This window comes from Macaca mulatta, chromosome 8, assembly GCF_049350105.2.
Source record: "Macaca mulatta isolate MMU2019108-1 chromosome 8, T2T-MMU8v2.0, whole genome shotgun sequence".
NCBI classification, from domain to species: domain Eukaryota; kingdom Metazoa; phylum Chordata; class Mammalia; order Primates; family Cercopithecidae; genus Macaca; species Macaca mulatta.
This window is the reverse complement of record NC_133413.1, coordinates 77,965,287-77,981,635: the sequence shown is the minus strand read 5'-3', so window position 1 is coordinate 77,981,635 and position 16,349 is coordinate 77,965,287. Positions and strand designations below refer to the sequence as shown.

Here is a 16,349-nt window from a genome sequence, read left to right as displayed (position 1 = left end):
CTTAGGAAAAACGTTAAACCCAGAGAAAAGTTGAAAAAAAGGTACAGGAAACACCTGTCCTTTATCTGAATTCACTGATGGTTAACGATTTTGCTATGTTTGCTTTATGTATCTTTAAATACACATATACATAATGTATGTGTCTTTGCTGAACCATTTGAAAATCGGTTGTATACATCATGACATTTCACCCCTAAATACCTCACAGCGTATATCTTCTCCAAATAAGAGCATTCTCATACATAAGCACAATTCCATTTTCATACCTAGGGAAATTAATGTGATTTCAAGAATATCTAATATACGTATATTTTTCAATGTTCCAAGTTTTCTCAAAATGTGTCCCTTATGTCCTTTCTTTTCTTTTCTAAATCCAGAACTCAACCTGGGTACACTCTCATTTGCTTATCTGTCTCTTTAGTTTAGAACAAGTCCTCTTGATTTTTCTCCCCAACTTTCATGACATTTACTTTTTTGAAGAATCTTTTGCCTTGTAGAATATTTCAAATTTTGTATTTATTGGATGGTTTCTTTACCATCCTGTATGAGTAGATTGAGATTGTCATCTGCATGATTAGATTAAGCATATTTGGCAAAAATACTGCATAGGTGATATTAGTACTTAATATTACATCATATAAATTGGTACATAATGACAGGTTACCCCCATGTTGGTGGTAGTGTTGGATCATTTGGTTAAGATGGTAATTATCAGCTATCTGTAAAGGAACTTTTTCATTTTGTGATTAATAGCTAATCTGAGGTGATACTTGGATACTTTGAGACCATATGAAAATTTATTCACCCAGTATTTTTGTTTGTTTGTTTGTTTTCCCCCCAAGATGAGGTCTTGCTCTGTCACCCAGGCTGGGGTGTAGTGGTACAGTCTTGGCTTACTACACCCTCGACCTCTTGGGCTCAAGCAGTCCTCCTGTCTTGGTCTCCTGAGTAGCTGAGTCTATAGTTACACACCACCATGCCCAGCTAGTTTTTGTATTTTTTTGTAGAGATGGGGTCCTGCTTCTGTTGTCCGGGCTGCACTTGAACTCCTGACCTCAAGTGATTCTCCCACCTCAGCCTCCCTGAGTGCTGGGATTACAGGTGTGAACCACACACCTGGCCCACTCAATGGTTTTAGCACCCATTTGATGATCCTTGCCTTACTCAGATATTGGGTTGCAATATAGCAATTTTCTGATTCTTAACATTCATTGACATTTTTCTATAGAGAAGAACTCTCCCACCTTGCCCCACCCACCCCCCTTTAAAAAATAATACCATGGGCTTAATGAATTCTTTTATTATTTTATGTGTTATAATCCTGTATCATTATTATTTTTATTTTTTGTCTGCCAGTAGGAATCCCTTCAAGCTAACACCCACGTTCTTTTGATGTGATTCCATTAGTCTTTGAGCTTTTCCTTTATGTTTGGAACAGAAAGATGTTCCAGGTTCACCTTCAACTTCCCTTTTCCTCAGCCCTGGAATCAGCTAGTTCTCCAAAGAGTCTTTGTCCTTTTTAGTGGGCAGTTGTTCTTAGAAACCAAGAATTGGTTACAAGATGCTCTTGTTGCTAGCTGCTGAGATGTCCTTACTTATAGGCCCTTCCAATGGATAGAGATAAGGAAACGTATATACAATTAGTCTTAAGTTCCTATTTGTAGTTCTACTTCACATCCATTGCCACAAGGTTTCTCCTCATCTTTCTGTACTTCCTATTTGTATCTTCTGTTTCTTACAGTGAAAACCCAGATTCTCAACAGGATGCCATTACCACCAGCAAACCTATAAAGTTCAAGATTTCTCTGTAATTATATGTATCCTTAAATATATCCTATTAAAGATGAGTGAGAGTACTATTTTGAAAAAGTTACTTGTATTATTATATTGGTTCATTTTTTAAAATATGAAGAATATTTACATGATTCAAAGTCAAAATTACATAAAATGCTTACTTGGAGAACTCCTCCATCAGCTCCTTCCTTCTCTGATCCTCCTTTTATGGGTAATCACTTTCACTAGCTTTTAGTTTTTCTCTGGAGTTTAGGGGGTTGTGCATACATGTCTGCTTGTATGTAAGAGATGTAAGCAAAGGAGTATTTTTTATTTCCCTTTCTCACATTTTTTGTTAGAGTACTGCATCTATGTGTGTGTTGCTTTTTTTCACCTAACATATATTAGAAATAGTTCTATTTCAGTTGATAGAGATTTTCTTCTTTTCTGTCATGGCTTTCTGCATGGTACTACCTTACGCAGATATATCATAGTTTATTCAGCCAGCCCCCTGTTGTACTTAGGTTGTTTCCAGTGTTTTGCTGTTAAAAATAATGCTGCAGTGAATAACTTTGTACATCTGTATTGTTTCATATTTATGGAAGTTTATCTTCAGGGCAAATTCCTAGAAATGAGATTATTGGGTCAAATGGTAAATGAATATGAATATCTGTTAGCTATTGCTAAATTCGTCTTTATAGGTGTTGTGCCATTTTGCGCTCTTACCATTAATGTATAAGAGTGCCTTTTTCTCCATAGCTGGTAGTACTAAAAAATTTTGAGTTTTTACCAACCTGATAGGTGAGAAATGTATCTCCGTTTGGTTTTAATGTGCATTTCTCTATGAGTGAAATTAGACGTCTTTTCATACCTATAGGATCATTTGTATATCTTTGAGTGAGTCATTTATTCATGTCTTCTGTTCATTTTTCCATCAGATTTTTATCCTTTTCCCCTTAAGAATCTTTTATGTATTAGGATTCTGTGATATATTTTACAGATACTTTCTCTCAGTTTATTGTTTGCCCAAGTCTTTTGATCTTATTATGGTGTTTCTTGCTGTACATAATTTTTAAAATATTTTTTCACACATGCCTGCATGTATGTTATATATGTTTAAGATAAATGGGAACATACTGTACTTACAGTTTGATAATCTGCCTTTTTCACATATTAAACTATATCCATTCACATCCATTTGTATTTCATCCTATCACTGGACCATAATTTATTTAAATAATCTGCTGTTAATACTAGGATTTAGATGATTTCCAGGTTTTTGCTTTTTATAAATATTGCTATGATACACATTCTTACTATAGACATCTTTTTGCACTTTTGGATAAATTATAAAGAAGGAATAGCTTGATCAAGGTGTATAAATATTTAAAAATTTGTATATAGTGCTATAATGTCACTGTAATGATGGTATTTATTGTATTGTTTTAATTTTCATTTGATTATTTGCAGGGTCAAAACATAGGCAATTATTTTTATAGGTCAAACATTGGCAATTTTGTATATTTCAACTGAACATCATTGGACTACTTATCCTTTTTTGAATTACTATTCTTGTCTTTCGCATATTTTTCCTTGTCTTTCTTTTGTTCTTATTTTTAAGAGTTCTTCATACTAAGAAATTATTCCTTGTTCAGTGTATTGTAAATATTTTTTCTTGTCGGTCTTTGTTTTGTTTGAACCTTTGCTTATATTATTTTCTTTTTCTTTTTTCCTTTTTTTGTTTTTGAGATGGAATCTTGCTCTATCGTCCATGCTGGAGTGCAATGGCAAGATCTTGGCTCACTGCAACCTCTGCCTCTCAGGTTCAAGCAGTTCTCCTGCCTCAGCCTCCCGAGTAGCTGGGATTACAGGTGCACACCACCATGCCTGGCTAATTTTTGTATTTTTTTTTAGTAGAGACGGGGTTTCACCATGTTAGCCAGGCTGGTCTTGAACTCCTGACTTTGTGATCCACCCGCCTTGGCCTCCCAGAGTGCTGGGATTACAGGCATGAGCCACTGCACATACTTGACCACAAAAAAAAATTTTTAAGATTATCTTTTTATTTGTGGTTTCTGTTTTTGTCTTGCTTAAAATGGATTTTACCACCCTAAGATTATAAAATACACTACGATACCTTTTTCTAATACTTTGTTTTTATTTTTTGACTTTAGCTCTTTAATTCATCTCAGATTTATTTTTCTGTATGGTGTGAAATTGTATAGCTAATATATAACCTATGGAAATAATCATTTCTCAATTAATTTGAAATGAAAATTTTATCCTAAATGGTTCTGTTTTTTGAGTTTTCTGTATGGTTGTAATGAGCCACTTGTCTGTTCCTAACCAGTGTTGAATTATGTGAAATAGTTTGGCTTTATAGTATATTTTGATTTTTATAGTGCAAGGCCTCCCTCTTCAATTTTTTTCTTTAGTTTTTAATTTTTGTATTCTATGGTATCAATTTTTAAAATATCTATTAAATGTGGTTTTTTTAGATGAACTTTAGAACCACTTTATTAAGTTCAAAAATTAAAGCTTAGTAATTCAAATTGTAATGTGCTTATAAATTAACTTGGGAAGATAATATCTTCTTTGCAACAATATCGAGTCTTCTCCTCCAGAAACATGAAAAGTTCATTTAGTCAAGTCTTTCATATCATTCAGGAAAGTTTTATTGTTTTCTTCCTTTGGCTCTTGCACATTTTTTGTTAAATTATTTCTATATTTTTGGTTTAGTTTTGATAATATTTTGGTTGATTCCTTTCTTCTCTATTACCTAATTTAATTGGAATATAGAAAAATTCTTGTTTTTCCTTATTTATCTCCTACTTGGTCACCTTCTGAACTCGTATTATTTCTAAAAGTTTTTCATTTGGCTATTTTTTCTAAGTGAATAATGATATTTTTGTCTTTGTCTCTTCCTTTACAGCACTTATACCTTATTTTTGTTTGTTTTTTTCTGTTACATTACATTGGCTAGAACCTCCAGAAAATGATGAATAGTGTTAATGTTGGCAAGGATCTTCTTTGTTTTTTTTAAACATTATTGCTATATTTCACCATTAAATTTGATGATTGCTTTTGTTTTTGGAGGATACTCTTTATCAAATTAAGTAAGTTTTCTTGTTTGTAGTTTATTAAAAGATACGTTTATCTTTTGTACATACATGACTGTGTGGGCATGGGTATGAATTTAACTTGTTTTTTAAATCAGGAGTAGCAGGGTTTTTTTATGCCTTTTCATCGTTCTAGAAATATTTTCTTTGTTGTTGTCGTTAATTATTCTTCATCCTTTCTGTTCTTTTCCACATCTCACACTATACAGATGTTGAATATTCTAGATCATGTCCTTGATTGCTGTTGCAATCTTCTCTAATTTCCATCATTTTGTCTTAGGGTTTTACATTCAATGAGAATGTTACAAGGGTTTTTCCACTTTGCAAATATTTTTTAGTAATATCCATTCTACTGCTTTTTCCAGTGTAGTTTTTATTTCAGTAATGTTTTCATCCCTAAGAACCCCGTTTTTCTCTGAGCTGCTTTTTTTAATAGCACTTTGCTCTTGTGTATTATTGCAACATTCCTTCACTTATCACTGACTGTACTAACTGTAACTGTCCCAGCTGTGAAATCTAATTCCCCATTTGCTCAGATTGCTGTCCTTTGTCTTCACTTTTGAGCTGTAAACTTTATGTTTTTGCCTATTTGTAGAAAGAGAGGCTAGATTTGATCAGTCTACTTTTAGTAATTGTGTATATGTTTTTTCTGTTTCTTGTGAGGCTTTCCTTTCCAAAATTAATGAGGTGACTGTGGTCCAAAGGCAGACCTCATTTCTAAGCTGAGAGCAAAGAAGCAGTTACCTCCCTTGAGCAGGGTGGCTCTAGTGACCCTTGGGCTGTGTAGGCCCATATCATTCACCATGTTGTCAACACAAACCAAAGTCAAGTGAAACTTGGGATGAATGCTATACACTTTTTATATATTCTACACTGAGGGAGATCTTCACACTTGTTGATTTGTTCTCACTCTCCCACCCTTACCAGGGAATCTTAGGCTGGCATCATTCAGAAATGGCTTTAATTGGAAATAATTAAGTAGAAACAGAGTAGGAGCCTAGAACCTTAGTTGGTTTTCCCTCTGTGTTTATTGCAGCATTCCCAGTTAGCTGAGATACTGCTCTCCTTTCCTGATCTACTTGTTCTGTTAGGAGACCTACTAAACAATCTACTTTAATTAGCAGGCAGTGATCAAATATAGTCTAGATGATCATGGCTGTGGTCAGCTCTATTGATAGACATTGGCATGGTTCCCCAAGCTCTTTGATTTGTGTCTTCCCTTCTACCTCATAGCACTTTGCCATTCTAGGCTTTGAAGTCTTTAGAACCCAAGTGGTAAAACAATCATATCTCTCAGGTAGGCCTATTCTTTGCATATGTTCAGTCATAAGCAATAAATTAAATAGCTTTTCTTTTGATCTCAACCTACTTTCTAGGAATTCCTCAAAGTTTATGATCCAGTGATATGCTTCTTAGTTTATCAGCGTTATTAAAAGTACATCTCTTGTTTATATTTTTTTTTTTGTAATTTCAGTGGGATTTGTCAAAGGAGAAGGTAAATTGGTAGGCTCAATTCACTGCCTTGAAAGTAGAAGTTTGCATCTATGTTTAAAGGATAATTAGAGGAAAAAACATGAGACAGTAGTAATATCCAACTGTATTAAGTGCTTCCTGTATATCCCAAATGATTTTATATGCTTGTATTTATTCATTTACTCTTCCCTCAAACACTGGGATGTTTAGATACTATTACTATCCCCTCTTTACAAATGAGAAAACTGAAGCAATGAGTGATTATTCCTTTCAAAGAAATGACAAAGTGAAGATTTCAGCCCACAGGGGTGTGGCTTCAAAGTCTAAAAAGAAAATAAGGAAATGTTTTCAGTTTCTTTGAGAAATTTCTTGAGATGGAAAGGAGGAAAGTAATATCAAAGAATATTGAGTATTCATTTGAGAAATTTAATAAAAAGAGGGAAGAAAATGGACAAGAACTGAGGTGTAGCAAGAGGCGAAGGAAGATTTTATGTGTGTGTGAGAAAATATTTGAATGTTTATTGGATAATGGGGAAGTTCCAGTTGTGTGCACAAAATTGAAAAAGCAATGTTAAAGTACTTAGTGGAGGACGATACTGTTGAAGGCAAGAAGAGATGTATTTTTGTGGTGCTGCAAGAGACAGTGTGGGAGCCTATGTTAAATTACCTGATTTTTAGCTAAGTAGTAGGTGGAAGTCATTTGTTAATGGGAGGTGGGGAGAATCATAGGAAGAGATGTAATTGGGTACAGAGAGAATAAGTTTTGGAATAAGTACTCTGGGGAATGAGATAGGAACTCAGTTTCTAATAATCATTGTTTGTTTGTTTTTTTCTAAGTCTTTCCACAGTCTTTACATATGTAAGCATTCTTTTTAAAAAAAAGTTTTTTGTAGCGATGGTGTCTCACTATGTTGCCCAAGCTGATCTTGAGCTCCTGACCTCAAGTGATCCTCCCATCTTGGCCTCCCAGAGTACTGGGATTATAGGCATGAGCCACCGTGCCTGGCCTATGCATTCTTTATATATGTAATATATAAAAGCTATAGTGGTATTTAGCGCATCAAATATTAGCATATTAAAGCTCCAGAAGTCCTCTAAGAAAGCATCTGTTTTGTATAACAGTTTTCATAATGTATTTTATTACTGAATATATTTTTCATTTTATACTTATTAATACAAAACTTGCTTTGGAATTATCCAGGGTTTTTTGTTGTTGTTGTTTTTTGAGATGGCGTCTTGCTCTGACAGGCTAGAGTGCAGTGGTGGTATCTTGGCTTACTGCAACCTCCACCTCCCGGGTTCAAGTGATTCTCCTGCCTCAGTCTCCCGAGTAGCTGGGAATACAGGCGCCTGCCACCATGCCTGGCTTATTTTTGTATTTTTAGTAGAGACGAGGTTTCACCATGTTGGCCAGGCTAGTCTCCAACTCCTGACCTCGTGATCCACCTGCCTCAGCCTCTCAAAGTGCTGGGATTACAGCGGGGAGCCACTGCACCCAGGCTATCCAGTTTCATCTATTCCAGGGTGTTCTGATTTGGAGAGGAGAAAGCAACTTCTGGATAGGGGAACCAGAAGCTGCTACTCTTTTCGTATTACTTGAGTCACTCAAAGTTGGAGACATGTTATCAATTAGTAACAAAATTAGTAATAACTACCACTTACTGAGTACCAGTTTTATTCTTTATGTCTTGTATCTGTGTTTTGGTGGTTCCTCATAGACCTTATTATTTCTGTTACTTAGGAAGAAACCCAGGCAAACACAGATGAAATAATTTACCCAATTAACTGGTAAAGACATGATTGAAATACGGGTCTTTAAAAATATTTCAGAATCTGTGTTCTTTATAGTACAGCTTGTGTCTCTCATACTATCTTACAGTTTTCTTTCAATTGGTAGCATGAAAGAGTTTCATTATACCTAGAGTAGTTCTGGAACTTGGTATTATTTTCATTATCTCTGTTTATTCTACCATAAGTCATTTGTTTCTGTTTATATTAATTACAAGTATGGTCACTCAAAGTGACCTAGTGAAAAATTTTCAGTGGTGTAGGTCATTATTTCCCTGGCTGTGTTCCAGAGAACATAGAGTGTTAGATATTCATAGGAATTCTAAAAACGGGAAGGGGGCTTATGGTAAAATAAATTTTGGAAACACTACACACTGTATATACTTGGAGAGTTTTGTACATACTAGCATCTTAAAGGCTATAATAAAGAAACCTATTTCCCAGCATTTCCTGAACTAATTTGACAATGAGATATTTTTTCGAGGAATTTGTGTTCACATCTCAAGTCATTAGCATTCATCAAAACCCAGTTCAGTAAATGCTAATATAGACTAAAAGTAAGCTTCTGTTTTGGCACATCCTGGTTAGCCTTTCATCAGCGAAGTGTGTTTCATTGCCAGAGCAACTTAAGGATTGTATTTGGAAGTATGCCAGATGCATACTTATTTAGTAGTAAGTATGCTAACCTTTAAATGGTGCCAATACATATTTTACTTCACATTGCTTTCCTGCCACTGTTTCATTTTAAGTACTGTATGCTTTTTAAATACACTTCGGTTAAGTCAGATATATTTGCATGGTTTTTATTCTTATCATTTTAGATATGGGAGAAAGGACTGCTATAAATGCAAGCGCAGATGGCAACATTGGAACGATAGAGGATGGTAGTGACAGTGAAAATATTCAAGCAAATGGAATTCCAGGAACACCAATTTCTGTTGCATATACACCATCCTTACCTGATGATAGATTGTCAGTCTCTTCCAATGATACTCAGGTATAAATGGAGGGGTGGGGAGGGGGAGAAATCCTGTTAATCTTACAAATTTATAGGCTGCCACCACCTTGTCATGAGTATTTTCAGCTGATGCTGCTGCCTGGTTTTATTTAGTTTGGGGAAATAAGACAATTGGGTTTTTTTTTTTCCTTCATTTATATAAATTACAGCGATTTTTTTCCCCTTCATATTTTGATAGTTATATTTCCAACTTTAAGGTATGTCTCATCTATATTTACATCTTCTCCACACCCATCTACGAATTGAATTAACATTTAATAAGAACATTCTTATTACATATTCACAAGATAATTCCGGAATGGGTGGAATATTCCTAATCTGAAATTCAAAATGCTCCAAATCCAAAACTTTTTGAGTGCCAAGGTGACACTCAAAGGTCATACACAAAGGAAATGCTTATTGGAGAATTCCACATTTTGGATTTTGGGGTTAGTATGCTCAATCGGTATAATGCAGATAGTCCAAAATCCAAAAAAATCTGAAACCCAAAACACTTCTGGTCCCAAGCATTTCAGGTAACTCAACCTGTGTTGCATGGTGAGAAAACTTTTAGAAATTTAGGGAACTTCACCTTAACCTTTGTTTAGGGCTGCAAAGAAATCAGTACCTTGGTAATGACAGGTTCTTTTCCTCCTTCCTACCCTATATTCTGTGTGTAAAAATCTGCCTTTTTAGGTAAAGGAGTCCTACACTAAGTGTCCCATATTTAGGAGTAGGTTTTCTTGACTTGGTTGGCCTTCAGTTTATGTTTGCCCACAGTAAGACAAAAAATAAAATAGGACAAAAGCATGAAACAGTCAATGACAGGTAGTAGGGAGTATAATTTAGTCTTTGGATAGGATCTTGTCAGGCATGATGTATCAGTTTTTTTGTCAGTAATAGTATGAGCTGGGTAAATTTTAAGAGTTTATTTGGTTTATTCATAAGGAATATTTTTAAAGTGCATTTTTAAAGGTATTTATTGTTGGGTGTGGTCCGTGGAGTATAAAAGAAAAACAATGTGGCAGATTCCCTCATCTGGTTCCCCTTCCAATAGTGGGGGAATCTCCACCTGTTAGTGAATTGAATGAAATACAGTAGAAGGCTGAAATGATTTTACACTGGCAAATATCTCTAAAATTTTCATGGTGTGTTAACTTGTTTAGGAATCTGGAAATTCTTCAGGACCTTCACCTGGTGCTAAGTTTTCCCACATTTTACAAAAGGATGCCTTTCTAGTATTCAGGTCATTGTGTAAACTGTCAATGAAACCACTGTCAGATGGACCGCCAGATCCAAAGTAAGTTATTAACTGTTTTGCCTGACAAATAGAGGTTTTTAGGCTTGAAAGTTACTGTTAAGGTAATGTTTGGATTTTCTTTTGTTCTTTTTGTCCTATAGAACCATAAAAAAAATTGGGTGGAGGGGAGGTATTTTACGTTTAAGAAAAAAGTATTGAAAAACAATTCAAAACTGCTGGAGTAGATAACTTACACTATTTCCTAAAGGGTATGTGACTTACACTATTTTCTAAAAACACAAAGTTTCAACATTGCTGGAATAGATAACTTATGCTATTTCCTAAAGGGTATGACAGCATTCTAGAATAGTGCCTGGTGCATAGGAGGGGCTCAGTAAGTGTTATCAAATGAATGAATTAGTGAATTCTTATTTCCATATAAGTAACTTTGGAGCTAATGTAACCCTGTATCCCAGTCCTAGGTTTCTAAAAACTGCCAGTCAAAAGGTAATAAAACCTAAAAGATCTTAAAAGTTGTAATGAAAGATAATGCATATTCATTAAGGTCTGACAAAATGCCCTAGGATGATATCTTTCTCTATTGGGATCAGGAAGAACTTTGAGTTAGGAGCCACTTGTCTAATTTTCATGAAATATGTTAGATTAAACCCTAGGAAAGTGCCATTTTTGTAAGTCATAAATGGTCAGGTATCTCTCATATGATTCAAATGTAACTAATTACTCTTGAGATTGAGTTTGGAAGTTATATGAGTTGCCTGCCTCTCTAATACTGCAGCATGATGTATTGCAGTATGACAATTTTAGAACTTTCTGGAGAAAGAAACCTTGGAGCAGACCATAACTTTAAGAAAGGGATATTGAAATAGAGATGTAAGACAACAGTACTTCAATTAAAAAAAATTCTATAGAGTGTTTCAGTTTCTAAGTGCCAACTGAGCAGACCAGAGACAGTTGCTGTGAAAACTTCATACATATCTGGAAACTCCATTTGTTATATTTGTTTAATTTTGTCAGATTGTACCAGTTCAGGGAGAAACATCCTTTAGACCCAGAAGCCTAAAATCATAAAATCTCTTTTAAGACCCAAACCCTAAGTCAGAAATAAACATTCAAAAATCTCATTAAAAAATCGACAGTTTTGAATTTTAAAAAGTCTCATTCAAAAATCAGCAGTTTTAACATCTCATTCTGAATCAGTGAAGACCTACTTTAAGAAAGAGATAAGATTTGGTATTATTGCTGAAGGCCATTTTTGCCATGCTTTAAAAATATTATTGACCATTAAAGCCTCAGATGCTTTTTTCCAAATCAAATGTAAAAATTGTGATTTGAAAGAATGCTAGAAACAGAAAAGAAGAAATTCTTTAAAATGCTGACAATGAAAAGGACACAAAGGAAAATAATACGAATTTTGAGGAGTACTTGGGGTAGGGAAGAGTTTATCCCTGAAAAAAGAGTGATCTGGTTTTGAAAAGATGCAATCTTTAATGTTACAAAGGATTCTTATGAGGAATAATGTAAATTAACAAGCCTTATACTTAGTGGGTTTAAACCAAATATTAGGAAATTTTGTTTGAAGACCTTGTTGACTTGACTATCAGGGTCGTTAAACAATGGAATTGAATACTGAATACACCCTTAGAAGCTATTCTTTTTCCAAAAGAATATGTAGTTTTCTGTCTTTAATGATTTTTTTTTTCTTTTTTGGCCAAAAGTCAAGCTTTTGTAGTTACATAATTTTCTTTCTTTTTTTTTTTTTTTGTCTTTGCTCCCCTTTATATTTTCTGGTCTTGCTAAAATGATGATCCAGGAAATGTTCTTATTTAAGCCTGAATCATAATTTGAAACTACCCCATGAAAAACTGCAGACCTGATATTTCCAGCCTCTTTTGCCTTTCAGAAGTATAACTTATTGTGTCATAAGACAGTTGTCTAATCATTTCTTCATTCATTATTGCCGTGTACACAGTAGGTATTTAATAAATGGATGAATACAAGAATAAATCCATTTTTTTATAGCATGTACAGTATACAAGATATTTTATTAAATGTTGGGAATACAAATATAAAACATACTTAGAACAAACATTGTTATAGAATGGTGAGCTGCAGGATTTAATTACAATAGGAATTGAGCATAATAGGTGATAAATGTGAGCTAGAACAGGAAGTAGTATTTAAGCCTTAGAAGACTAGAACAGGGAGGGGAGATGGTGGGTTAATTTGTAGTTCCCTGTAGCTATTTGAAATCTTAGTTCTCGCTGTCTCTAACTTGATTTGTCTAAGCATTTTTTTGGTAATTATGTATTTGCTGCACATATTTTTAGATTCAAAGGAAGATTCAGGGCAATGGCCATCTTAGAAACGTGACTGTGTAATAATGAGCCATAATATTATTGGCTTCAGTTTTATTTCAGAGAAAGTAGTATTTTTTTGTGATACCCATTTACGTGAAATTAGCAATTCCTCATTAGATTTATGTAGCTTCTTGAATTACTTGACACTTATAACCATAAAATTTTTCAGGTGGAAATCAAGGGCAGTTAAGTTTACTATATAGTGTAAATATGACTGAAAGTAGCATTTGGGCTACTTTTTTTTTTTTTTTTTTTTGAAAAAGAACCATCTGCTAGAGCATTTTGGTGTGTTCTGCATTTGAAATGTTGCCTGGGATCAATGTCCTTGGTCTGTTGGGCTTAAGAGATCAGTTTCAATGGAAGGAAAATTGTGTTTGCAAAATCAAATAATTAAAACACTAGGTAGTGATCAGAAGCATGCCACAGTATATTGACTGGGAAAAAAATTAAAAATTTTAAGCCAAAAACTACTTTTTCAGCTTTTCATTACAAAATTATTTAGAATAAGTTGCTAAGCTATTTTAAGTTTGTATTTTTATTTTATTTTATTATTATTTTTTGTACACGGAGTCTCATTCTGTCACCCAGGCTGGAGTACAGTGGTGTGATCTCAGCTCACTGCAACCTCCACCTCCCAGGTTCAAGTGATTCTCCTGTCTCAGCTTCCCGAGTAGCTGGGATTACAGGTGCCCACCACCACACTTGGCTAATTTTGTATTTTTAGTAGTGACGGGGTTTCACCATGTTGGCCAGGCTGGTCTCAAATTCCTGACCTCAAGTGATCCACCTGCCTCAGCCTCCCAAAGTGCTGGGATTACAGGCATGAGCCACCATGCCTGGCCTTAAAGTTTTTAATTGTTCTGAATACCTCTATATTTATTTCAAAAGAAAAAAAAAATCTTTAAATGGTTACTGAAAAAGTAAGCTTGAATTAGTGCTGTCACTTGTTAATGCAACCAAAACTTTTTTATTATTGTTTAGGATTTCTGAGTAGCATAAGCAGAAAAAAGTCCATTGGAACGGTTGTGTATTAATATTAAATATGGCATTTAATCTGAGAAGTTGCTGATGATTTGTAAGGAGAAGAATGGTTGTGAAAGAAAGGAACACAGCATATATCTTCACATGGTTTTTTTTCTTTTCCAGTAAAACAATGGGTTGATGTTAAATATTTGTGAATATTTTTTTTCTTTTAAAAAAGTTTGTGGGCTGGGCGCAGTGGCTCACGCCTGTAATCCCAGCACTTTGCGGGGCCGAGGTGGGTGGATCACGAGGTCAGGAGGTCAAGACCATCTTGACTAACACTGTGAAACCCCATCTCTACTAAAAATACAAAAAATTAGCTGGGTGTGGTGGTGGGCACCTGTAGTCCCAGCTACCTGGGAGGCTGAGGCAGAAGAATCACTTGAACCCGGGAGTTGGAGGTTGTAATGAGCTGAGATCACTGCACTCCAGCCTTGGTGACAGAGCAAGACTCTGTCTCAAAATAAATAAATAAATTTTAAAAGTTTGTGAAATTATAAATACATGGTTCAAGGGAACATCAGTGAAAGCACCTGTTGTTAGTGGCTGAGTTGTTCATGTACTATACTTTTTTTATGTTATAGAATTTTATCTTCCTCTCCATTTACAAAGTTTATGAAATGTGTATCTGGAAATATTTTTGGAACAACTTGTTATTACTATAATGCCAACCTTGTTCATATATTGTGCCTTCTTTTTTACATTTTAGGTCTCATGAACTCCGATCCAAGATTCTTTCATTGCAGTTACTTCTATCCATTCTGCAGAATGCAGGACCTGTTTTCAGGACAAATGAGATGTTTATTAATGCTATTAAGCAGTATCTTTGTGTTGCACTCTCAAAAAATGGAGTCTCTTCTGTTCCAGAGGTTTTCGAGCTTTCTCTTTCTATATTTCTTACTTTGTTGTCAAATTTCAAAACACATCTGAAGATGCAAATTGAGGTACGTTTTGCATTTAGGCATTGAAATATAATATTACTATTGGAATATAATATTTCATTTGTTTCACGTTAAATCAGATTTGAATACACTGGAAAGGTCTCCAGAATGTGAAATAATTTTTGTATATTGCCATGCACTTCTGTTTTTTCATTCACCTGTTCAACTAACATGTGCCAACGAAGTACTAGGCACTGGATAAGCACTAAGAATGCAAAATGAAATAAGATGCAGCTGCTGTCCTCAAGGAACTTGTACTAGTTGAATAAATGGTTCTTGCTCTCTTGAATTAATTTGGTCCTCACAATAGCTTTGCCATTGTCTATGTGGTATATTATAATACATTTGTTTATCTTAAAAGAAAGTTCCAAATATATACTGCATCGCCATTATTTTAAACCATTTATAAGTATTAGGCATTTTAAAAGATGTGATTGAGGGGCATTATATTTTGGGGTTCTGTTTTAGGATATTTGAAAAAAATTAATATTTGCTTTGTACTTTTTTTTTTTTAATGTATATATTCCTAAAGTTTTCTCCCAGGATCTTTGGAAATAGAATAACAATCATGTGGTTCTAAAATATTGTCAGAGAATTAGTAGAACTAAATTAGGGATTTTTTCAATCGTGTCTGCATGTGTTGTGCAAGTGTACCAGTTTCTTTCTTTCTTTCTTTTTTTTTTTTTTTGGAGATGGAGTTTCCCTCTTGTTGCCCAGGCTGGAGTGTAGTGGCGCGATCCCCACTCACCACAACCTCCGCCTACTGAGTTCAAGTGATTCTCCTGCCTCAGCCTCCTGAGTAGCTGGGATTACAGGCGTGTGCCACCATTCCTGGATAATTTTGTATTTTTAGTAGAGACGGGGTTTCTCCATATTGGTCATGTTGGTCTCAAACTCCCGACCTCAGGTGATCTGCCTGCATCTGCCTCCCAAAGTGCTGGGATTATAGGCGTGAGCCACTGCACCTGGCCTTAAGTGGTTTTTTTTTTTTTTTTTTGGAAGGTGTACCAGTTTCTGATTTTTTTGTTTTCATCTTCAAATAAAACTTAAAATAGTTCTTATGTGTTACCAATTTAATGAATGCTTTTTTCAATTTGTTATTTGTTGAAATGTTGTTTTGGTTGTGATGTTGTATGTTTAAAAAATACTCATTTTTATGTTGTCAGTTTTTACCTTCATATTATGTTTGATATACAGGTTATATTTTAATTTTTGTTTATTTTATATTTAATCCTAACTCAAGACTCATAATTCACTAGCTTGATAGAAAGGATAAATTATTTTTCCAGAATTTCACGATGGCTAAAATAGTCATATTATCCTTTAATGTTAATGTTCTGTAATAGCTATCAAGATTGATTTAGAACATTGTTATGAGAATGAAACAGAATTAGGCCTTGGCATTTTAAGTGAAAAGCTTTTTAATTTGGGCCATAGTTTTGGACAGGAAACCATTTTTGGTGCCTATGTGATATGTGATGTCAAGTTTTAAGAGTTTGCCATATGTCTGTTAAAATGATACAAGGCATTTAACTAGGAAGAGTTGCCATTTTTAGATCATTTTTTTCCCCCATTATCTGTAGGAACTACAAATAAAAGACAGTTAAAAAACGTTTG

At 34.5% G+C, this 16,349-nt stretch overlaps 1 protein-coding gene across 7 annotated transcripts in view; it reads left to right on the top strand.

Annotated features, from left to right (window-relative positions):
* The window catches only part of ARFGEF1 (ADP ribosylation factor guanine nucleotide exchange factor 1), a 146,561-nt gene that overhangs the window by 55,871 nt on the left and 74,341 nt on the right, over positions 1-16,349 (top strand). For all 7 annotated transcript variants that reach the window (XM_077942521.1, XM_077942520.1, XM_015145405.3 and 4 more), the window contains 3 exons: positions 8,975-9,150; positions 10,317-10,450; positions 14,501-14,735. In XM_077942521.1, coding sequence (XP_077798647.1) covers positions 8,975-9,150; positions 10,317-10,450; positions 14,501-14,735 — 545 coding nt within the window. The remainder of the gene's footprint in view (positions 1-8,974; positions 9,151-10,316; positions 10,451-14,500; positions 14,736-16,349) is intronic.